The sequence below is a fragment of the Zea mays genome, chromosome 8 (genome assembly GCF_902167145.1).
Source record: "Zea mays cultivar B73 chromosome 8, Zm-B73-REFERENCE-NAM-5.0, whole genome shotgun sequence".
Classification (NCBI taxonomy): Eukaryota; Viridiplantae; Streptophyta; class Magnoliopsida; order Poales; family Poaceae; genus Zea; species Zea mays.
This window is the reverse complement of record NC_050103.1, coordinates 2,122,447-2,145,292: the sequence shown is the minus strand read 5'-3', so window position 1 is coordinate 2,145,292 and position 22,846 is coordinate 2,122,447. Positions and strand designations below refer to the sequence as shown.

General features: G+C 42.6%; 2 protein-coding genes across 2 annotated transcripts; both read right to left on the bottom strand.

Annotated features, from left to right (window-relative positions):
- Positions 1 to 3,827: 3,827 nt before the first annotated feature.
- Positions 3,828 to 5,117, bottom strand: LOC100280791 (uncharacterized). The gene is made up of 2 exons (NM_001153712.1): positions 5,004 to 5,117; positions 3,828 to 4,289 (listed from the first exon to the last, which is right to left on the bottom strand). Exons 1-2 carry the CDS (start codon positions 5,113 to 5,115, stop codon positions 3,955 to 3,957), a joined length of 447 nt encoding a protein of 148 aa, NP_001147184.1. The 5' UTR covers positions 5,116 to 5,117; the 3' UTR covers positions 3,828 to 3,954.
- A 1,487-nt stretch (positions 5,118 to 6,604) lies between these two features.
- On the bottom strand, positions 6,605 to 13,776 carry LOC103636686 (protein ZINC INDUCED FACILITATOR-LIKE 1). Its single transcript, XM_008659039.3, has 17 exons — positions 12,314 to 13,776; positions 11,873 to 11,913; positions 11,680 to 11,740; positions 11,422 to 11,524; positions 11,220 to 11,322; positions 11,074 to 11,127; positions 10,907 to 10,969; positions 9,326 to 9,375; positions 9,163 to 9,238; positions 8,796 to 8,960; positions 8,448 to 8,535; positions 7,933 to 8,018; positions 7,575 to 7,682; positions 7,330 to 7,374; positions 7,147 to 7,235; positions 6,990 to 7,033; positions 6,605 to 6,902 (listed from the first exon to the last, which is right to left on the bottom strand). Exons 1-17 carry the CDS (start codon positions 12,474 to 12,476, stop codon positions 6,799 to 6,801), a joined length of 1,443 nt encoding a protein of 480 aa, XP_008657261.1. The 5' UTR covers positions 12,477 to 13,776; the 3' UTR covers positions 6,605 to 6,798.
- Between the last annotated feature and the right edge of the window lie 9,070 nt (positions 13,777 to 22,846).

Sequence of the window (22,846 nt, the reverse complement as noted above, 5' to 3'; positions counted from 1 at the left end):
TTTCAAAGGAATGTCTAGCCCATAAAGTGTTACTTGTGCACCTCCAATGTTGTAGATGATGATAGCACTCTTATTCCATCTAGGCACATGTCTTTTAGGACCGATAAAAAATATATGACACTATATCAATCTAAAATTAATATTTCATGACAACAAATAATCCATCAGATTGGTTTAGGCCTCAAACAAATTTGTGTGGTTATATGAGAACCCTAGTATCCTTTCCACTTGCTGAGGCTCCAAAGGGCCTATCTTGTCTCCACCGACTATTCACGAACTCAACTCCACATTGTAAAAGAACTGTTTGAGTTGATGCAATGTGTCTTTTGGGATCTCTACTATATTTCCATACAAAAAAAGGTTTATCAAGGTCACCTTGTTTATTTGCATGTTGTACTAGTGTCAATGTCTTAAGTTCTATCTTAATAGGTATACTAGGTATGTGCCCGTGTGTTGCCACGAGAGTTAAGAATTAGTATAAAACATAAATATAGGACAACAAACATCACTATGATAACGCAAAATTCTATTTTAGTCGTCGTATGCCCGTGCATTTCAACAACACACAAATTATTCAATAAATGTTAGAGCACAAGGATTACATAAAAACAAACAACACATATTATTATTGACCTCAATCTCTACAATAATTTATCCAGGGCAGTAGATGGTGTCACACTACCGATATTTTGTGAGGCAACAGAAAGAAGGGGACTGCTTGAGTCAGACAACACACTGAATGGCAGTCTCACTAAACGTGCTCTTTTCTAGATGTCATCGATGCTGCGAGGGCTTCTTGGTCGCATGTTGCGCACCTTACCTGAGCTCTAGTATCTTTTGGTCATAATACATCAACTAAGTACTCAAATATGGCACAAAAATTGCAACATTTATAGAATATAGTTAAATAAGTTGCAAGCATTACATAAACATAATTAAGGGGTGTGTAGTAAAGCCTTTTTTATCTTCTTTCTTAATGCAATGGTACATAGATCTCCTGTATATTAAAGAAAAAACTATACACCATAAGTATTAGTGTTTTTTTGTATATATTTGATCAAAGTTATCCTCAAAAATTAAGAAAGCTAACTATTTTGAGACGAAAGAAGTATCAGTGGTGTAGCAACATGATTTGGTAAGGAGCAAGCTATATAACAAGTTACATCACATTTTACTACTAGTATTTCGCTATTCTAGTTGTTGCAAGCTTTTGTTGTAGCCTCATATTCCATCCCAATCGTAAAAGATTTATCACACCGATAGTTTTTTGTTGTTTGGATTTCTGAAAAGAGAAGCCACCACCAATGAGTGTGTCGTTGTATTCCAGATCCATTCCAAACATGAAAAGAAGGATTTTAGGGTCATAGACTGCAAAAACAAATAAATACATGTGTTAGAAGTGGTCCATCCTGAATAGAGAATTCATAAGTTAAGATGAAAGTTCAACGTGTTGGCTATAGGAGGGTAATTTTTCACTAAATTATCTATTCTTATAAATTATGAAGGACATCAAAATCTATTGCACTTGCTCTAAGCCCACATATTATATATATAGTCGCCACCAAAAACAGCTAGGAATAAAAAACATACTTTTCACTTAAATGAATCTTTTATATTTGATGAGAAGAAAATGCAATTATACTACTATGCCTTCCTCATAAAAACTCAATGTATTTTATCTTCTAAAATACGAATAGGCAAATCGAGATCCCCCCCTAAAATCATATGATGAGATAATCATACCTCTCATTGTCCTCATCACCGCTAATATGGCTTGGAGATATTTTCCTAGGATCAACAATGTAAAGGTATACAAAAAGTCCAACTAACAAGTTCACAAATGCAACAGATATAAATGCAATCCACAAGCCATCATCCTGGAAAACCATAATATATAATCCCCTCCAGCCACGATGGTTACCAAAACACTACCTCCTATACCACCTACTGAATCGATAAGTTACACTAAAGAGCTCTTATCTGACTCTGGTTTAATCTCGTTACCTCTGTCCCTTCACTATTTTGCATACCTAAGTAAACTCATATTTTTAAGCACGCATTAGAAATATAGGTTTTGCTATCAAAGGTTAGTCTGGGATAATTCATAGTGTAGAGCTTTGCTAGAAAAGAGCAAGGACAACAGCTATAGCCACTAAGTTTACCTCCATAAGAAGGTAACCAAGTTTCAGTGGATGCCACAAGGCCAGAAGTACCATCAAACTTTGATATAAATAGCATCATAAGTCAACTTGAAACCAGAAAAGGAAAAGGAACTGCAGTTAGCTTCCAGCTCTAATTTTATACTAATATGGTGGCGAGATAAGAGATAAGGGGTTCTCTATGATATCTTTGGTTGAGTAGGTACTATTGGAGGTCTTCTTCTCCGCTGAAGGTCCTCAACACAAAAACACCTTCGGCAAAATGATACAGAGGTCCGCCCTCCTCCTGTCGAAGGTTCTCAAGACGAAAGCCTTACGTAGAAGCAACGATGTCGAAACGCCGAAGCTACCGTCAACTTCGGCTCAGATCAAGCTGAGAAGGAAAAGACTAGATAGACCTTAGTAATCTAAGTTGTCTATGTACAAATGTTCAAGTACATGAATGTAATTTTATCCAGGCTGTGTCCCGTGTCTATAAATAGGTGAACAGTACCACCGTACTGTTCACGTTGAATTGTAATCACTCTTTCGCGTCTTTACCTTCGAGTAAGCCGAAGGTACCAATGTAATATTAATTATGTTAATATTCATACGTGTTTTATGGAATGCAAATATGAACGAATTAACGAGATGCAGCTACTGTCTTCATCCTTTTGCATTCCTATTCACATATTAAATGATGAAGGTATGTTCTTCTTAACCTTCGTCTGATGAGCATTAAATCCATGCGGAGATAATGCTTCGGAAGACGAAGGTCCGTAATAATTAACAATTGTGTTGACTTGTTCTTGATCTACAATATTTGAGAACAAGTGACCAACATTGGCGCCCACCTCCGGTGAACTCACTTCCACGACTGCGACAATGGCTTCGCAAGGCAAACAAGTTGTGGCACCTTCGGCTACGAAGCATTTTTCTTCCCCATTCCCCGCGGGGACCTATTAAACTTACATGTGATAACGTTTTCATGTAATAGTTAATGATAAAAACAAATAACTACATTGTTAAGAGATCACTTATTATACAAATATGTTTATTTTAATGTACGCATAATGATTTCTTACATCTAACAAAGTATATAAATAATAATGTTTTGCATTAATAACATATGAAGTATGTCTTTATTATAATTTAAGCGAGGACAGGGATCCCAACGAGGATTTATCCCCGTGGGGAACAGGATGGGGAAAAATGTCTCGCGCAAGTGTTCGTGGGGATCCCCACAGGGAAAATTTTTCATCGTGGAGACGGGATGGGGAGCTAAAACCTGTGGAAGAATTCCCCATTGACATCACGTCTAAGGTTAGACACAGTTGTGGAAAGTGAACTCCACCCCTCACCAAAGATCAAAATTAATTTGTAAAGGCTCTGAGAGGTGTAAATACTGTGTAAAGTTAGGAGCACTAAATCATCTTTTCTTCAATTGTAACATTGCACAGGTCATTTGAGTTTGGGTTTGAGTAAGTTTGAGGTGGAACGAGGGACCAACTTCTATTCAACATTTTCAGGATAGGATGGGCATTGGCCTGGGCTCACTTAGGGATAGTCCCTTCTCTATTTTCTGCTAGTGTTGTCTGGTGTCTTTGGAAGTCTAACATCAATCATATGCGGATCCATGTAGAAAATTCAGACACAACGAGCACGCTAGACTGTAAGAAGATTCAAATTACGTGAAAACAGAGTTACATTTTGTAGGTACCGTGTCTCAGATTCTGAACAGCAAAATTCGTAAGCTGGGCAATCACAATCACAACACATAAAACCAAGGCAGAGTGGCAGTCAACGTTGACGTTGTTCATACATTCTTGAGCTTCTTCATCTTGGACGGTGGCCACCTGCCCTTCTTCCTAAGCTTCCTCTTGCGGAGAAGCCGCTTGCGCCGCTGCCTCAGTTTCTTGGCAAGCTTCATCCGCGCTCTTTGCTCCATGATCATCTTCTGCTTCGACTCGAGTGGCATTTCCTCGATCTTGGTCGCTGGTTTCGGCTCTTCTGGCTGCTCCGCACCAGCCTCAGAACCCTCTGCCGTGGCATGGACAAGAACCAGCCTCTTCTCAGCGAAAGAAGCACAAGTAGCAGTCACATTCAGAGGGCTCTGTTGGGAGGACAGGTTCTTGCATTGCAGCCTTGAGGCTGCAATAACAGTAATGACAAAAGGGCAAATCACTTAACTGGATCTAGTGCACACTAATTCACATAGTTCAATTCTGAATTCACATGGACCTAATGGAGTCATGGGTTCATGACTCGATGGTTGCAATACGATAGGTGAAATAAGGTTTCACAGCGTTATTAACCAAAAAAAGCTTATACTACTGTAATCAAGGCACTCCAGCCATGCAATGCAAAGCAATACTTAGCAGGAAATTCAGCGTGCTTCATGTATCACCAGATTAACAGTTAAATAATGTGGGCATATACTCAATTATAGCAGCTAGCAAGCGAGGTGCGCCTTAGCACTTTGTTTGCTCATTAAATCTTACAGTAATTGGCATCAAATAAAGCAGGGAAGGAGCAAAATTTGGTGTTCTAGCGTTCCTGACCCGATTGATACAGCTCTAGAATATTGGGAGCGCTGACGAAGAAATTGCTGCTGCACGATTAATGTTCGAAGAAATCCCCGAACGAGCCAGCAGCATCACATAGGCGCAGAAATGCCTGGGGCTGGACCAGCGCACAATCAAAGCGACCAAATACCTCGCATCCTCAGTTCCATGCGGGGATTGCAGCTGATAGGGCATGGCATCCATCCCAGGAACCGACCCCAACCAGCCAGGACAGCATACAGAAGGGAGTTGAACTCGAACAAGACGACGGGGATCGAGGATGCGCATCAGCGGAGCTTACCGGGGTAGGATACATTGGCGGCAGCGGAGAGAGCTCGAGGGCGTGGAGCAGACGGGGAGACCAGGAAGGAAACGGTCGGGGAGAGGAGGAGCGCCATGGGTGGGTGTGGCATTCTTTGCCTTGCTGCGGCTGCGCCTGCGAGAGGTAGGGATAATAATAACCGGATAAGCCTTGGAGAGCAGAGAATGCTTTCCGTCCGATCGGCACTTAACGGTCAGATTTGGTTAAACCAACTTAAATTCTATAACAGGATGACAGCTTATAAAATGGATGACAGAAGTTTAAAAATATGGAGTAAGAGGTGATTCTAAATTGAACTAGAAAAATCTACAGATTTTTAGGAATTTATTTTGTTATTGTACTCGTTTGGTTGACATTCTAGTTTTTTGACAGCGAATTGGACTTAAGAAGTTGAACGAAACACATCCTGAGTTTGTTTGAGTGATTCGTCAACATGGTATCGCATAATTAGAGATGTGGAAATTCTCCATCCGAATGGCTCCTCATCTCCATTCTGTGAGAAGAAAATTTTCTAGTTCTCGTCCTCCGCAAACTTTTATAGAAGAGCTTTTTCTCTCACTCTTCCTCACACGGAGAATTTTCCTCGTGCACCTTATACATATTACGAAGTCAATATTTGAAAAAAAATGCAAATTGATTATATCAATCACTAAATTGAACGAGCAAGATTTAAAATAACAAGAGACATCTAATTTAGACTTTAGTTTGCTAATTATACTAGGCTATGTGCTAAGTTTTTTTTAGAATTTAAACATGTCAAGAGGGAAGTGGCATTGCTAGGCTAGAACCAAGATGCCTATGTCGCTCTCTTTTTCCACTTCTTAACTTCTTTCTGTATCTCCTTAATACACATACAGAGATGCATATGTTTTATTTTAGGGAATTTTAATTTTGTGCCCCTAGTTGAACATCATTTCTTAGTTTTACCCCTCTCTAGTAGTAAACATGCCCTCATCCTTTGTACTAGAAAGGGGTAAAACTGAACATTGTTGTTGAACTATGGTAGAAAGAACACACTATGTGATAGACAATCATGTTAAATTTAGAAGAGGCAACTCGGATAATATATCGCATAATACGCATCATCTGCGGGCTCAATCTTGCATTAAATTAGATTTAGTTATGACTCAAACGAATTTAAACATATTACCCCTACATGAGCACTTCATCAAGCATGTTTTTAGGGAAAAAAATCTAGAATTTTTTTAGTTAGAGTTTTGACGGAATGATATAGTTATGGTTCATGGCGGCCTCGTTCTTGGACGCATCTTCAATAAGCCTTGAAGTTGGTGACGACAACATGCAAAGGCGTGTTGCTCGGTGAAACATAGGACGTGTTTGGTTCGGTCTTCATGAAGTGATTGGTTTATGACGTTATTAGATCTTTCATAGCGCCATCGTTTGCAGACCAGTATAAACTCAGTTTGCCTCTCTCACGAGCCAACCAAATAAAACATGGTAATAATTACCCTGCAACAGATAGAGCCGCTAGCTGAGTAGCTGATCCCATTACGCTAACCTTCTTACCTACTGGAGCCACAGGTGAACTGGGACACGAGGCAAAGAACAAAGATGGGTACTTGAAGCATAAACTCAGAGAACCCTTTATATATAACGACTTAATTCATCATAAGGCGAAAAGTATGGACCAACACAATACATGAACTCTTGCCGTTCAAAACCCAAACAGTGTCCCTGATATATATTTTTTTCTCTCTCGAACCTATAGGAGATTGCGCATCATTATATTAAGAAGAAACTTCATATATACAAATTATGAATGCCTCATTGAATTTGGTAGGGAGAAAAATGGCTTGAACGTCAGCACCAGACCAATCACCGACACCATGTTTAGCAATAGAAACAAGATCTGATCTCCTGCTTTTTTTTTTGTAAATGAAACAAATATTGTATTTAGCTTCCTGAAATCCTAAGTAATTGGGGGGCATGTAATGAGCTGTTTACCTGGTAAGAACAGTCCGCTTATGTGCTTCTGAGCCCATGAGAACCTACAAAAAAAAGGCAACATAAAAACTAAGAAAATAATCCATTATCTTAATGTTCTAACACAGAAACAGTAACTTTCCAAACATATAATAGATAAAAATAAAAGAATATTTACAGAATTCCTGCTGCTGCTGGAGCTACAGCTTTGAACATTGACATTAGAGTAACAGAGATGCCATTTGCAACACCTCTCTGCTCTTGTGTCTGCACATGTTATCATACAATTAAGTAATAAGCTAGAAAAATGATAACCATATTGAGACAAATCAACTTGCCAAACATGCTGATCGATTTGTACCACTGCAGTGTTCTGTAGAATGTTGCACGTGGTAGTAATAGTAGCCTGTTTCATTTAAATAATAAATTAGCATTTGTTCATAATAGAATTTACTTTTGAATGATGAGTCATCTGTTTATATATTTCAGAAGATTCACCAAACTAGAAATTTGGAAATGCTTGTTTACATCAGAAATGCCTTTTTTTTCTATGCTAGAAGCTAGATGTCGATGGAAATAAAAGAGATGGTTTTTTTTTTGACTCACAGCAAACATGTTCTTCAAAACTGATGCCATGTTGATAAGTATTTTGAGCTCCAGGCCATGTAGATTGGCCATGAAGGGATACGTAGCGAGGAGAATGATCGACAGGATCTGCAAACCAAACATGCAATTGAATTCAGCACTAAAAAAGATGAACCAGATTAAAGAAGCTATCCAAGAAAGACAATTATTAATAAATATTCTTCCCTTCCTAATATTTAGATCTATATCTAAAAAAATTGATTTCATAAAATTTATCAATTGAATATTTGTCTTCTCCATACTATCTCTTTTATTAAGATTCTTTATCATTTACAATGCAAGTTACAAGGAAACCATCAAAGATGTATTTCTCACGTACCGCCGCAGGCCGAAATGTCTTGATTGGTCCGAAATACTTTGCAAGGGAAGGATAAATAGCAAGTTGGTATACGAGTACTCCAAAACCTACCAAGATAAAATGAACTGTCACCATGTACTCCGTAAATAATTTCAGCAGCAATAACAATGTAGTAGCATTGGTGTGTTTGAATGCGCTAGAGCTAATAACTATTAACTAATTTATTAAAAATAGCTAATAGTTAAATTATTAGCTAGGATGTTTGGATGTCAGCCACTAACTATTAATTCTAGTACATTCAAATACCACGTTGTTACATGTGTGCATGCAACCATTTTAGTGGAATTATAATTCGACATCCCAAGGCAATATAACATGGAGGGAAAGATTATAAATGCATTGAATGATTTATATATCCATAGTTAAGTAATACTCAAAACCATTTTGCTATTTGCTAGAGGTGGTTACTTTTACAAGGTATTTTGCTTCCCATGTTAAATATTTATTAGCTTAAAAAATGGAGAAATACCACGTACCTGAGAAGGATAGCACAGTACCGACATCCTGGGATGTGAGGCTAAGGCCCCGGAATTTTGTACTGCTCACAGCCCAGAGTGAAAATATCTGGAAATGGTTTTTTACAGACGATATTACATTAGCGTGTGTGTGTATATATATATATATATATATATATATATATATATATATATATATATATATATATATATATATATATATATATATATATATATATATATATATATATATATATATATATATAGTAACTCAAGGGCGAGAGTGAAAACATCATCTCTCTTGATGTTTTAGTGACGAAGTTACTTTGAAGATAATCTTGAGGTTGAGAAATATATGATACAGATTACCTCCATATAAGCTGTGTCATGCAGAGAAAAGATACAGTAGAGGATCATTGCTGACATCAGTTGCCAATTCTTTAGCAGATTTGTTGTAGATTCGGAGCCACCAACTTGTGCCTCCAGTTCTTCAAAAACTTCTACTTTGTCATCATCATGAAAGTGTAGCGTTTCCTAAGAAAATGGGATAAAATTCTAAGGATTTTTCTCAATATTTTAAGAAAGCTTCAAAAGAATGTTTTTTTATCGAACTACAAAAAAAACATGTATTGAATGGACGAATATAAGTCCAAACATATTTCAATATTTTTTTCTTGAGAGGATGTAACTGTTAGGATTCAATATGGAAAATAATAGGGAAGATGATGTGGCATACCGGAAGCCAAATGCATGCGATACATGATCCTGCTGCTAGCAATGATATTATGAAACAAGGAAGAAAGTATGGAAACCTGAAATAAGATGCCAACATGTTGATGGTTTTTAAACAATGAAGTGGTTATATGATATAAATGGTACGAGTATGAGAAATAATTTACCTCCCAAATATGGACTCTTCGGAGAAAAGATTTGGGTACTTTTGTGCAGGCTAAAACATGATAGAGCAGAGACAATGTTAGTCATGTGTATCTTTGCAATAGTTTCTTCATTTAATCGCAAGATATGCAAATATTATCCCACTCATTAAAAACCATAATCTTAGTTATTAACAACCTGGGAAAAAGTGAGAAATTAACCAAAGAATATTCCTACCATTCTAAAATGCAAAGTATCCTAGGAACTCCAGGATATATTAGTAAGTAAAGGAAATGACGCATGTAACCTTCGCTTAATCATAGAATGTATTATGATTACCGTATTTTGAGCCTAATGGTTGGGTTGTCGACAAAAACATCAATGGGTAGGCACCTATGTGATTTAGGGTGAGTTATTTCATTCAACTAAAATTCTTATAATTTTGATGAAGGGAGTATATTTACACCAAATGTGTTCCATGTATATGGGATATTTTTTATTGCTGGATGAAACTCTTGACTTCATTTTTTATTACTATCCATTTTTGTACACATCAGAAGTCAGTTACAATTAAGGTTGTGTCCAGATCGTGTAAAACAATGTTTTGCACTGTAGACAACATTGGCCCTGTTTGGATCCAAGGGCTAGAGCTAGTTTGGGCTAGTTTGTGCCAAACTAGCCCAAAAGTAGCCAAACAGGAGGGCTAGAGCCAGTTTTTTGCAACTAGCCCACCCCAAAAAACTCTCCCCACCAAGGGGTGATTATTGGGGCTAGTTTGTTGAAAGGCCCACCAAAATCCTTTTTTCTCTCTTATCCTTCCGCACGGGATCCGCACGTTCCTGGGTCCGTTTCTTTTCTTCGATACGCAGGAAAGGACCGGCGCTGCCGTCCTCGAACCGAAGAAACGCCGCCGTCCTCGAGCAGGTCAGCCGTCGCCTCCCTCCGTTCCCTCAGCCTCCTCCTCCCTCTTTTCTTGATGCATGGCCGGTGGGGGTGGGATTCCGCGCCGCGACCTGGCTGGGGGAGCCGCGCCGCCAGCCATGGCTGGGGATGGACGCGTCGCCCGCCCTGGCTGGGGCCCGGCGCCTCCCTGGTTGAGTGTCGACACGCCGCTGTGGCTTGGGGTCGACGCAGGCTAGCGGCAGGGCGCCGTAGAGAGGAGCCAGGGCGCGCGAGCATGGGGGCAGGGCGCCGCGGCCATGGCGAGCTGCCTGCCTGCCTTGCCGTCCATGGAAAGGTAGTGGAGCTGCCTGCCTTGCCTTGCCGTACAAGAGTTTGCCACGCTAAATCCGGATAAGGAAAAGTTTAAATGAGACAAATGATTATAAAATATCATTTATTGTAAACTAGCCCTTGGATCCAAACACGTAGAGGGCTAGAGCTAGTTTGGGCTAGAGTTAGAGCTAGAAACTAGCTCTAGCTCTAGCCGGGCTTGAAGGATCCAAACAGGGCCATTGTTTATATAGTAGATTGAAATATAATATGAGACAGGGAATAAGATAGGAGAGCTAATAGAGATAGCCTAAGAGATACACGAGGAAGACACTCTTTAGCTTTTCAAATTTGACTTATATATATTGCTATCAAAATTTCATAATCTTCACCTGTGCAAGAAAGCCGCCAAGAGCTGGCCCAATAACAAGAGCTATCGCTCGTGAAGATGTAACCTATGACATAATATCAGACTCAAGTTAATTACAAGTACAAAAAAACATAAGAAATAAGAAATGCTAAAAAAAGTTGAAGAAGGTTACAAAAGGATTGCTCCTACAAGAGATATTCCCAGGGCTTGGTGTTCTTTCCTGCAGACTTCTGAAGCATAAGCCTAGAAAATACAGATGCAGCCATGAGAACACAAGGCATATCATTTACAAATATTGGTCTAGCTAGCTAGCATTAATTCATGTAGTTAGTTACCTTGATGGGTCCTAGTATGCCACATAGCAACCCAAGTAGTCCTCTAGTTACAATTGCCATCCAGTAAGTTGTGCTAAGTCCAAAAAGTGTGTTGAACACAATCCTGAAATGGGAAGCACAACAATATTTACTAGCTAGGGTCTTGTTAGATTATTGAATGCTAAGGCTGATCTCATGGTCTGATCGACTTCATGGTCCGTACACTGAGAGGATGCTGATCACGATGCATGGCTTCCTTCCATACTTGTCGGCAAACATGCCCCATGGCACGGCACTGATGGTTCTTCCGAGGAAATAGGTAGCCCCTAACAGAGAAATTAAAGGGCACGCTGATGATAAACCATAGTCAAGTGATAATTGTAACAGCAGGTGTATGTACTAGCTAGAGTATATATAAACATTTCTGTGGAACTGATGAGCCTTGAAATCCCAATCGTGAAGAAAAGAAGGCACTGCTCACCAACAAAACCAGCATAGAATCCAATGTCTTGCTCTTCTTTTGCCACCTTCAAGTCCCTGATCTGTTTGATTGATTGCAATAAATTAAAGGGTGAATATTTGATACCCGTTGTATGTTTATAAAACAAATTATGAAATAGATCTAGTATTGTGCTCGTTAATGAAGGTAAAGATCGGGATTCAGACATGCCTACCATGAAGTATACATAAGGAAACAATGACTGGACCGGCAGAGCTATATAGAAAGAAAAAATGGTGAGATATTAGTCACTGAACCCAAAAAAAAAACTGACAAGTCCAACCAATACAAAAAAAAACACTGACAAGAAAATAGACATACTTATTGGTAAAAAAACTGATAAGTCACTGAACCGAAAACACAGGATGGAGGCAAGTAACACGTGCACATAGTGTTCAAAATGAATATTTTTGCACTATTATAAGTTGATACAATGATACTATATACTTTTGCACTATATATACACGTGCACACGTTGCTATATATGATATAAGTAGTTCGTCTGGATATGATCACAGGATGTTTTAATTTATCCGACAACATTCAGATCAAGCGAAAATGGCCATTGCGGTGATCATTCAGAAGAACAGATGGATATACTAAATAATATTCATACAGGCGCAGAGGCAGGCGATCCAGACGTAGAGGAAGTCCGCGTAAGGGATCCCGTCACTGGCCTGCACCCTCCTCTGCTGCCTGCACCCGGGGCAGCGCTCGCGCCACACGGCCGCCTTCCCGCCGCCGCCGAGCAGCGGCGCGTCGTCGCCGACGCTGGCCATGGTGGTCTGAGCGCGCACCGCCTGACGAACGTCGTCGTCGTCAGCAAGTCGATGGCGGCTTGGTGAGAACGGCCGCGGTGGTGCACGTCGTATGGGTTTGGCTGTCCGGGTCGGATCCACATGCTGGCAAAGGGGGAGCTGATCGGAGGTGTGATGCGTTAGTAGGAATTCTGGCCTCCGCTGCTTTTCCTTCCTTAGATCTCGGGGTTTGTCGTTTCTTTGTCTAAATTTAGGTGGCGGGATCCAGGGGGTGGCCGAGTGAGTCTGTGCCGTTTGAAACGGCCTCAACTTCGGGTTGTTGGGGTCTCCTTCTCTTAGAGCATCTCCAAGAGATCCCAAAATTAAATCTCCCAATACCAGAGAATTAGGATCTCCTTAAATCTTTTAATACAAAAAAAGTGAAGCATCTCCAACAACTCCCAATATATTTTCAAAAACAAAATGAATAGAGCCCACCACAACTGTATCTACGAGGCCATCGCTCACGTGAATCCTCCTCGCGCGACCAAAGGTGCCTCGCCCAACAGCCTCCGTCGTTGCTCACGTGTATGCAGTCGTTTGCCTGAATACCGGCATCAGGGGATGACCATCGCAGTTGGCTTCATTCCCTGCGTTAGGTGATTGTTGTCAGTGAATCGCAGCTGAAGGTGATGTCAGTGAATCGCCAGTTCGTCACTCCCTGGATCCATCGGTTGCGGAGAGGGCTACCGCTAGCTAAGCACTTTTCGCGCGCGAAATCGATTGAACGCTGGTCACCGGTCTAGTGCGAAAGTGTGGAAACTACGCGGGAAACAGAAACAAGCCCTCGATTGGGAGCTCGGGCAGCGGCGGATCTTTACGCCGTGGAGGGGATTGTTTTCGCGTGCGGTGTTTTAGGGTTGCTGTATAGGTCACTGTTGGAAACATTTTCCACCTTTTTCCCCTAAAATAAGATTTAGGATTATGATTTTAAGGATCTCTTGGAGATGCTCTTAAGACGAAGAAATCGTCTATAAGCAATTAGCATACGTGTCGAAGCTGCAGCAACCACATGTGAAACGCTGAAGAATTACAGCTTCGTCTATGATGTTTGTATTAGCATAATCTATGATGTTAATCTATGATGTTTGTATTAGCATAATATATACAATGCTAGGGTTATAAATATACTTTTGTTTGGACTGCGTCCCTTGCCTATAAATAGATAAACAATACTTATTAACTGTTCATCCTGAATTTAGATTGTACTCTCATTTTCATCCTCGAGCAAGCCGAAGGTACAAATGTAATATACACCATGTATTACTTTATCAATATATGACGTAAGCTTCAATGTTATTAAATGTTTGATATGGTATAAATAATTATTATAATGTCATATTTGAAGATATATTTTCATATTATTTATGCATGACGAAGACTTGTTCTTCATAAACCTTCGTTCGAGAACCATCAAGACCAAAAGGATTTGATGCTTCGAAGGACGAAGATCCTTTTCATATAACATTTGTGTTGCCTTGATTTGTGATTCAGCAATCATAAACAAGAAACTAATTAACAGGGGTGGCCGAGTCAGTTGCTTACGGGTGAAGAAGACCCTCAAATGGAGGCAGGGAGCCCTCTCGGCTCTCTGTAGACAAGTGTGGGCTATGAGTTTATTCTCGTTCCCAGCCACGACGGAGGCGGAGGAGAGGACTGCCAGCAACGCTACCCAGAAGGACACACCAGTGGCTGATCAAGAGAACATATTGCAGCCAGAACACGGGCGTCGTGGCAGGCGCGCGCCAAAGTTCGGCTAGCTGGGACAGAATGGGCCTTGTAATCATGTCACGTTGGGCTGAGTCTGCCTGATGCTAAATAGGAGAGGGTGTCGAAAAACCAGAAGAATACAGCTACGCTATGCTAACAATTTGGTATCGAAGACGCCGACCCTGTATCCACTCGGCAATTGTCCCCGACGACCCCGTTCAGCGGCCATGGATTACCCTGACTTCGTCGCCCGCAAGTTGCTCGATGAAATGCATCTTATGGAGGCGTGGTTGTCGGAGGTGATCAGCGGACGTTGTGACATCATCCACCGCTACGTCGACGAGCGTTGCGACGCCCTCTACTTGCGCTGCGAGACGATCCAGCAGCAGGTCGACGTCGCCGCTCTCCGCGCCGAGGAATGACTCATCGCGTTGGAGGCCATGAAGTCGAAGATCGATCACTAGCGGCCGGATCTAGTAAAGCGCATTGAGGATATCGCATTGGAGGTGACGCGTGTCTACAAATTCCTCGGCACAAACACCGATTTCTAGTTGATGAACTTACTGCTTATGAATAAAGCCTAGTTCCTTTGCATCTCCGGTGTTATTGGTGAAGAAAAAGGGTCAAAGTTGGCGGTTCTATGTAGATTACCGCTATCTAAATGCCATGACAAATAAGAGCAAGTATCTAGTGACTATTTGATAAGCTAATGGGCGAATTGGCCTCTTTTTTATAAGGAAAACTTTATTGATTTCAAGAACATTACACCGAGAGGATACAAGTCCTTCAAACCTCTCCCAGCCTCTGCTAATGAAAGCACACAGCGTTTAGAAGAACAACCACACACACTTACACACACTCTATTGACTATCAATCCGAAGACTAGACCACCACCCATGTTCCTAAGAAAAAAGGACCTTGGCCACTTGCATCAAACGTTGCGTAGCCTCCACCATAAAAAGGACGAATTGGCCTCTGCACGATGGTTCAACAAGTTGGATTTTAAAGCTGGCTACCACCAAATCAGATTGCTACCTAACGAAGAATCTAAGACGGCTTTTCAGACTCATGTCGGACATTTCGAGTTTTGAGTCATGGCGTTCGGCTTAGCTGGAGCTCCAAGCACCTTTCTTGGTGCCATGAATGACACCTTGGCCCCCAATCCTTAGGCAGCGCGCGTTGGTTTTTTATGACATCCTAATATACAGCCCTTCCTTTGACTCTCATTTGCAACATGTGGCAGCAGTGCTTTTGCTCGAAGCAATATAGCATGCATACATGGGCCATATAATCAGTAAGGCCTTGTTCGTTTGTGTCGGATTGCACTCGGAATTGTTCCACCTAATCAAAGTTTATATAAATTAGAGAAGCAATCCGGTTAGGAATCGTTCCGACCTACCAATCCGACAGAAACGAACAAGGCCTAAAGACGGTGTGGCAATCGATCCCGCTAAGATACAAGTCATTCAGCATTGTCCTACCCCGGTGGTGTCGGCTAAGGAGTTACGCGGTTTTTTGGGGCTTGCGGGCTTTTATAGAAAATTTGTGCATCACTTCGGCACTATTAGTAAACCCTTGTCGGATCTTCTAAAGAAGAATACTATTTTTTATATGGACACCAGATCACCAGTACACCTTTGATGTGTTGAAGCAAGCGCTTGTCTCAGCTCCAGTATTAGCACTTCATTATTTCTCCCAAACTTTCTGTATGTACACGGATGCCAGTCATGCCGGAATTGGAGTAGTGCTAACGCGCAAAAGGAACATCCTCTAGCATTCCTTAGTAAGGCCCTTGGTCCAAGATCAAGGTCTCTCAATGTACGAGAAAGTATATGGCCATAGTGATTGCAGTTGCTCAGTGGCATTCCTACTTGCAGCTCACAGAGTTCCACATCTATACGGACCATCAGAGCCTAACCTTGCTCAATGAATAGTGGCTACACACAATCTGGCAATAGAAGTTGTACTCCAAATTGGCAGGTTTGCACTACCGCATCGTCTACAAGAAGGGTTGTGATGCGGCAGTAGATGCTCTCTCTCTGAAAGGGAAATAGGGTTAACCATTTCCTATAATTAATTTTGGTGGTTGACGAAAAACACATGGACTAACTAGTTTGTCAAGAATTCATGTATTACAGGTGCATAAGGTTCAACACAAACCAAGAAAGAAATCAAGTTAGGGACACAATTAAAAACGGAGCAAAGAACTTGAGGTGCTGAAAGTGGCGCACCGGACTGTCCGGTGTGCCACCGGACAGTGTCTGGTGTGCACCAGGACCGTACAACTCCAAACCATCCACTCTCGAGAATTCCAAGGCGCGCTCCACTATAATTCATCAGACTGTCCGGTGTGCCACCAGACTATCCGGTGAACCAGCGGAGCAATGGCTCCGTGCGCGCCAACGGCTCTCTGTGCAGAGGAACAATGCATGTCAGAAGTCAGAGGGCACCGGACTGTCCGGTGCAGCAAGATGACAAAGGCTTCAACGGTCGACCAGCTCCGAACCCTAACAGTTGTGCTGACGTGGCGCGCACCAGACAGTGCACAATGGTTATCCGGTAGCGCACCGGACTGTCCGGTGCGCCCATCGCCAGCGCCTTCACCAACGACTATGGAAGTGGTTGGGGGTTATAAATACCCCCCAACCACCTCATTCATATCAATCCAAGCATTCTGAACATCTCACTTATTGCAAGAGCAAAAGACTTCACTCCTAGACACAACCAAAGCAATCAATCCACTCAAAGGCCCAAAATCAATTCTAGTGCATTAGGGCTTGTGAGGGATCTCTTGTGTTCTTTGTTGCTCTTGTTGCTTGGCTTGGCCTTTTTCTTTCCCCTTCTATTTCTCAAGTGACTTGTAATCGAAGTAAGAGACACCTAAGTGTGTGGTGGTCTTTATGGGGTCTAAGTGATCCGAGAGATTAAGGAAAAGGTTCACTCGGTCTAAGTGACCGTTTGAGAGAGGGAAAGGGTTGAAATAGACCCGGTCTTTGTGACCTCCTCAACGGAGACTAGGTTCTTTGGAACCGAACCTCGGTAAAACAAATCATCGTGTTCACTCGCCTAGATTCTTGTTTGATTTGTTTTCCCTCTCTAACATTTCCTTGCTAGTGTGAATTTGAGTTGGCTCCCATACGTTACCCGCAATTCTTGAGCAACTCCTAGCAAGAGAGATATTCTTTTGGACTTGAATTTAATTCTAACGCTTACCCTGACCTTAGTGTGTGTTTAAGTTTATAAATTTCAGGTTTTGCCTATTCACCCTCCCCCTCTAGGCGACTTTCACTCTCGATGCCCACATCCAACCACACATGTCATGCATCTGTCTCAGTGCACTCCAGCCTGGGTTCAAGAGGTCCAGCAAGGTTATCAGGAGGATTTGTACGCCCAACAGTTGTTGAAAGAACATGCCATCAGTTCGAATCACACTTCCAAGTTTTCCTTTCACCAAGGAGTCATGCGCCATAAGGGTCGCATCTGGATTGGAGACAATCCAGCCTCGCAACAGAAAATTATGGTTGCCTTACATGACTCGGCGCTAGGTGGACACTCTAGGTTTCCTATCACCTATCGTCGACTCAAGCATCTCTTTTCTTGGAAAGGCATGAAGCAAGCTGTTCATCGCTTTGTTTAGTCCTGTACCACATGCCAATAGGCCAAGCTCGACCGTTCAAAATACCCGGGGTCGCTATCTCCATTGTCAGCTCCACCGCATGCTTGCACACCATATCCATGGATTTTGTGGAGGGATTACCAAAATCAAATTCAATGGACTGCATTTTGGTGGTGGTCGACAACATTTCTAAGTACAGTCATTTCTTATCCCTATCTCACCCTTTTACTACAGCAAAGATCGCCAAACTCTTCTTGGATCACATTTATAAGCTTCACGACATGCCTACCAAAATTGTGTCTGATCAGGATAGAGTCTTCACAAGCAACTTTTGGCAGCAGTTGTTCACTATGTCAGGCACCAAACTCTGCATGAGCTCCGCTCACCACCTGCCTGCAGTCTGACAGATAGACGGAACACGTCAATCAATCCGCCAGAAGACAATGTACAAGCTCAGCCTACAGACAACATTCAAGGTGATTGGGACCAATGGATTGTTAATGTTCCTCCTGTTCAGCAGCCTCAGCAGCCCCATCTGGACCAGCCACCTGACGAGCAACAAGTCAGCAACCCCCATTCGAACCTATCCTCAGATAGTTCTTCTGGTCACATTCATGGTGCCTCGCTGCAGAATGGGCAGATTCAGAATGGGCAGATCCCGGAGGATCTGGTGGCTGTGGGGCCGGTGCCCAACTTTAATGCCCTTGCCCCCCTTGCCTTGGGTGACCTCCCTATGATTGGGCCCCAGGAGGTTGATGGCCCACCTTTTTAGGATGTCCCTCTTGTGCCTGGGGATATAGCTATTCCTGATGCCCAGCCGGTGGAACCTAATGTTAATGGGCACAACAACGTGAGGTTGAACTTTATGTTTTCGCATGACTGGCAATCGGATCCTGTTTTGCTGAGCCACTTAGAAAGGAAAAGGAATGCTCAGTTCTATAGGATCTGGGCGAGCTATTTTGCCCTGGCTGATAGCTCGGTGACCTCGGTGCAGGTTCCCAAGAAATGGGCACCTTTTTTCTTATCCAACTTGATGCACGAAGATTCCTTTAGTTGGTCAAAAAAATTCCTGTCTTCAGATATTCCTTCAGCTTTGTTGGAGCCAGAGACTGAGACACACCCTTTTGTCATCCCCAGGAAGTGACCTGATGACAAGTTTCTTGATTCGGTCATTTCTGAGGAATCTGCTGACGACACCTCTGTCCCGTCGGACCTGGCCTCCTCCACGCCAAAATTTGCTGTTGTGGAATCTGACCTGAGGAGAAGCAAGAGGCTCCGTGATGCCCGGGCTAGATTCAGGCAGGGCTCCTGCCAAAAGAAGAACTGTTTGATGTGTCAGCACAAGTTTGAGGGTCCCTGAAAGGGAAATGTGCCTTTGGGCCATTTCTAAGTATTTTGGTGATTGAGTGCAAACACAAGTGCTTAAATGTGAAAATATGCCCATGGATGAACAAAGTGCAAATCACAAGTTAAGGTATGTTTCTAAGCCTTAGTACATTGGTTTTGTGTACTAATATTCTTGTCTAAGTGTTAGAAACAGAAAGAAGAAGAGAAGAGAAGACTTGGCTGTGTACAGCCAAGGGGCTGTTTCGGTCTAGGGCACCGGACTGTCCGGTGGTGCACCGGACAGTGTCCGGTGCGCCAGGCTGCCTCGGCCGAAGAGGCTGCTCTCGGGTTTTTCTCCAGCGACTTCGGCTAAAATTCACCGGACTGTCCGGTGTGCACCGGACTGTCCGGTGAGCCAACGGTCGGCCGGGCCAACGGTCGGCCGCGCGATCGGCGCGCGACACGTGGCCGAGCCAACGGTCGGAAGGAAGCACCGGACTGTCCGGTGTGCACCGGACTGTCCGGTGCGCCAGATCTGCAACGGTCGGCAACGGTCGGCTGCGCCTGATAAGGAAAGAAATCGGGCACCGGAAAGTGTCCGGTGTGCACCGGACTGTCCGGTGCGCCCGACGACAGAAGGCAAGGATAGCCTTCTGGATTTGTTCTCAACGGCTCCTAGCTGCCTTGAGGCTATAAAAGGGACCCCTAGGCGCATGGAGGAGTACACCAAGCATTCCTACAACTCTTCTAAGCACCAAGACATCAATCTCACGCATTCGTTTCATTGTGATAGCATATAGAGCTCTTGTGGAGTTGTGAACTCTTTGTGTTGCGTTGCGAGCTCTTGTTGCAACTTGTGTGCGTGTTGTTGCTCTGATTTTCGAGTCTTGTGTGCGTTGCTCATTCCCACCTTACTCTGTACTTCTTTGTGAACTCAATTGTAAGGGCGAGAGACTCCAAGCTGTGGAGATTCCTCGCAAACGGGAAAAGATCAAAGGAAAGGAAAACACCGTGGTATTCAAGTTGATCATTGGATCACTTGAGAGGAGTTGAGTGCAACTCTCGTCCGTTGGGACGCCACAACGTGGAGTAGGCAAGTTTTGTACTTGGCCGAACCACGGGATAACCACCGTGTCAACTCTGTGATTGCTTTCTTGTGGTTATTGTGTTTTGACTCCTCTCTAGCCACTTGGCCATACTTGTGCTAACCCTTAACAAGTTTTTGTGGCTTAAGTATTGAAGTTTTACAGGATCACCTATTCACCCCCCCCCCTCTAGGTGCTCTCAATTGGTATCGGAGCCGTTCTCTTCAAGAAAGGGACTAACCGCCCGAAGAGATGGATCCTAAAGGGAAGGGAATTGTGATCAACGACAAGGAGAAGGAGTCCTTCGTCAACGAGCCAAGGGATGACAAGTCCAATGACTCGGGCTCGGGCCACAAGCGAAGAGATGGGAAGAAGAAGAAGACAAGACGCATCAAGGAGATCGTCTACTACGATAGCGATGAGTCCTCTTCTTCCCAAAAGGACGACGACCACGACAAACAAAGGAAACCGGTTAATTCTAACTTTTCTTTTGACTACTCTCGTATTCCGCAAAGTTCAAATTCACATTTGCTTTCCATTCCACTCGGCAAGCCCCCACACTTTGATGGAGAGGACTACGGATTTTGGAGCCACAAAATGCGTAGTCACCTATTCTCTCTCCATCCTAGCATATGGGAGATTGTAGATAGTGGAATGCACTTTAATAGTTCGGATAGTCCTATATTCATTAATGAGCAAATCCATAAGAATGCACAAGCTACTACTGTTCTTCTAGCCTCATTGTGCAGGGATGAATATAATAAAGTGAGTGGCTTGGATAACGCCAAGCAAATCTGGGATACCCTCAAGATCTCTCATGAGGGAAATGACGCTACCTTGCTCACCAAAATGGAGTTGGTGGAGGGCGAGCTTGGACGGTTCGCGATGATAAGGGGCGAGGAGCCAACTCAGACATACAACCGGCTCAAGACCCTTATCAACAAAATAAGGAGCTACGGAAGCACGCGATGGACGGACCACGACGTCGTCCGACTAATGCTAAGGTCCTTTACCGTTCTTGATCCTCATTTGGTGAATAATATTCGTGAGAATCCCAGGTACACCAAAATGTCGCCCGAAGAAGTCCTAGGAAAATTCGTCAGCGGGCGAATGATGATCAAGGAGGCAAGGTATGTGGACGACGCCTTGAATGGACCGATCAACGAGCCGCAACCTTTTGCTCTCAAAGCCACAGGGAACAAGGAGGCGCTACCCAGCAAGGTGGCGCAAATTGAGGCGGCCGGTCTTAATGAAGAAGAAATGGCCCTCATTATCAAGAGATTCAAGACGGTGCTAAAGGGTCGCAATGGACAGCCAAGCAAGACTAAGACCAAGGGGAAGCGATCATGCTTCAAATGCGGTAAGCTTGGTCATTTTATTGCTAACTGTCCCGATAATGATAGTGACCAGGAAAAGGGAAACAAGAGGGAAAAGAAGAAGCATTACAAGAAGGCAAAGGGCGAGGCGCATCTAGGCAAGGAGTGGGACTCGGATTGCTCCTCGTCCGACTCCGACAATGAAGGACTCGCCGCCACCGCCTTCAACAAATCAACCCTCTTCCCCAATGAGCGTCACACATGCCTTATGGCAAGGGAGAAGAAGGTATGTACTCGCAACTCTACCTATGCTTCTTCAAGTGAGGACGAATCTAGTGATGAGGATGAAGTAGATTATTCATGTTTGTTCAAGGGCTTAGATAGATCTAAGATAGACAAAATTAATGAATTAATTGATGCCTTGAATGAAAAGAATATACTTTTAGAAAAGCAAGAGGATTTGTTGTATGAAGAGCATGATAAATTTGTTGAGGCACAAAAATCCTATGCTTTAGAAGTTAAAAGAAATGAAATGCTTTCTTTTGAACTATCTACTTGTCATGAAACCATTTCTACTTTGAAAGGTGTCAACAATGATTTAAATGCTAAATTAGAAGTAGCAAATAAATCCAATTCTTGTGTAGAACATGTTGAAATTTGTACTAGGTGTAAAGATTTTGACATTAATGCTTGTAGTGAACACCTAGTTTCAATTTCCAAGCTTAATGATGAACTGGCTAGTCTTAATGCTCAACTTAAGACTAGCAAGAATGATTTCGATAAGCTAAAATTTGCAAGGGATGCCTACACAATTGGTAGACACCCCTCAATTAAGGATGGACTTGGCTTCAAGAGAGAAGCTAAGAACTTAACAAGCCATAAGGCTCCCATTCCCGCCAAGGAGAAAGGGAAGGCCCCTATGGCTAGTAATGTGCAAAAGAATCATGCTTTTATGTATTATGATAGAAGACAAACTAGAAATGCTTATAGGAGTTATAATGCTTTTGATGATTTTGACTCTCATGCCATGTTTGCTTCTAGTTCTTCCTATATGCATGGTAGAAATATGTCTAGGAGAAATGCTATTCATCATGTGTCTAGAAAGAATGTTATTCATGCTCCTAGGAAAGTAGTGAATGAACCTTCTACAATTTATTGTGCTTTGAATACTTCATTTGCAATTTGTAGAAAGGATAGAAAAGTAATTGCCAGGAAGTTAGGGGCAAAATGCAAAGGTGATAAAACTTGCATTTGGGTCCCTAAGGAAATTGTGACTAACCTTGTAGGACCCAACAAGAG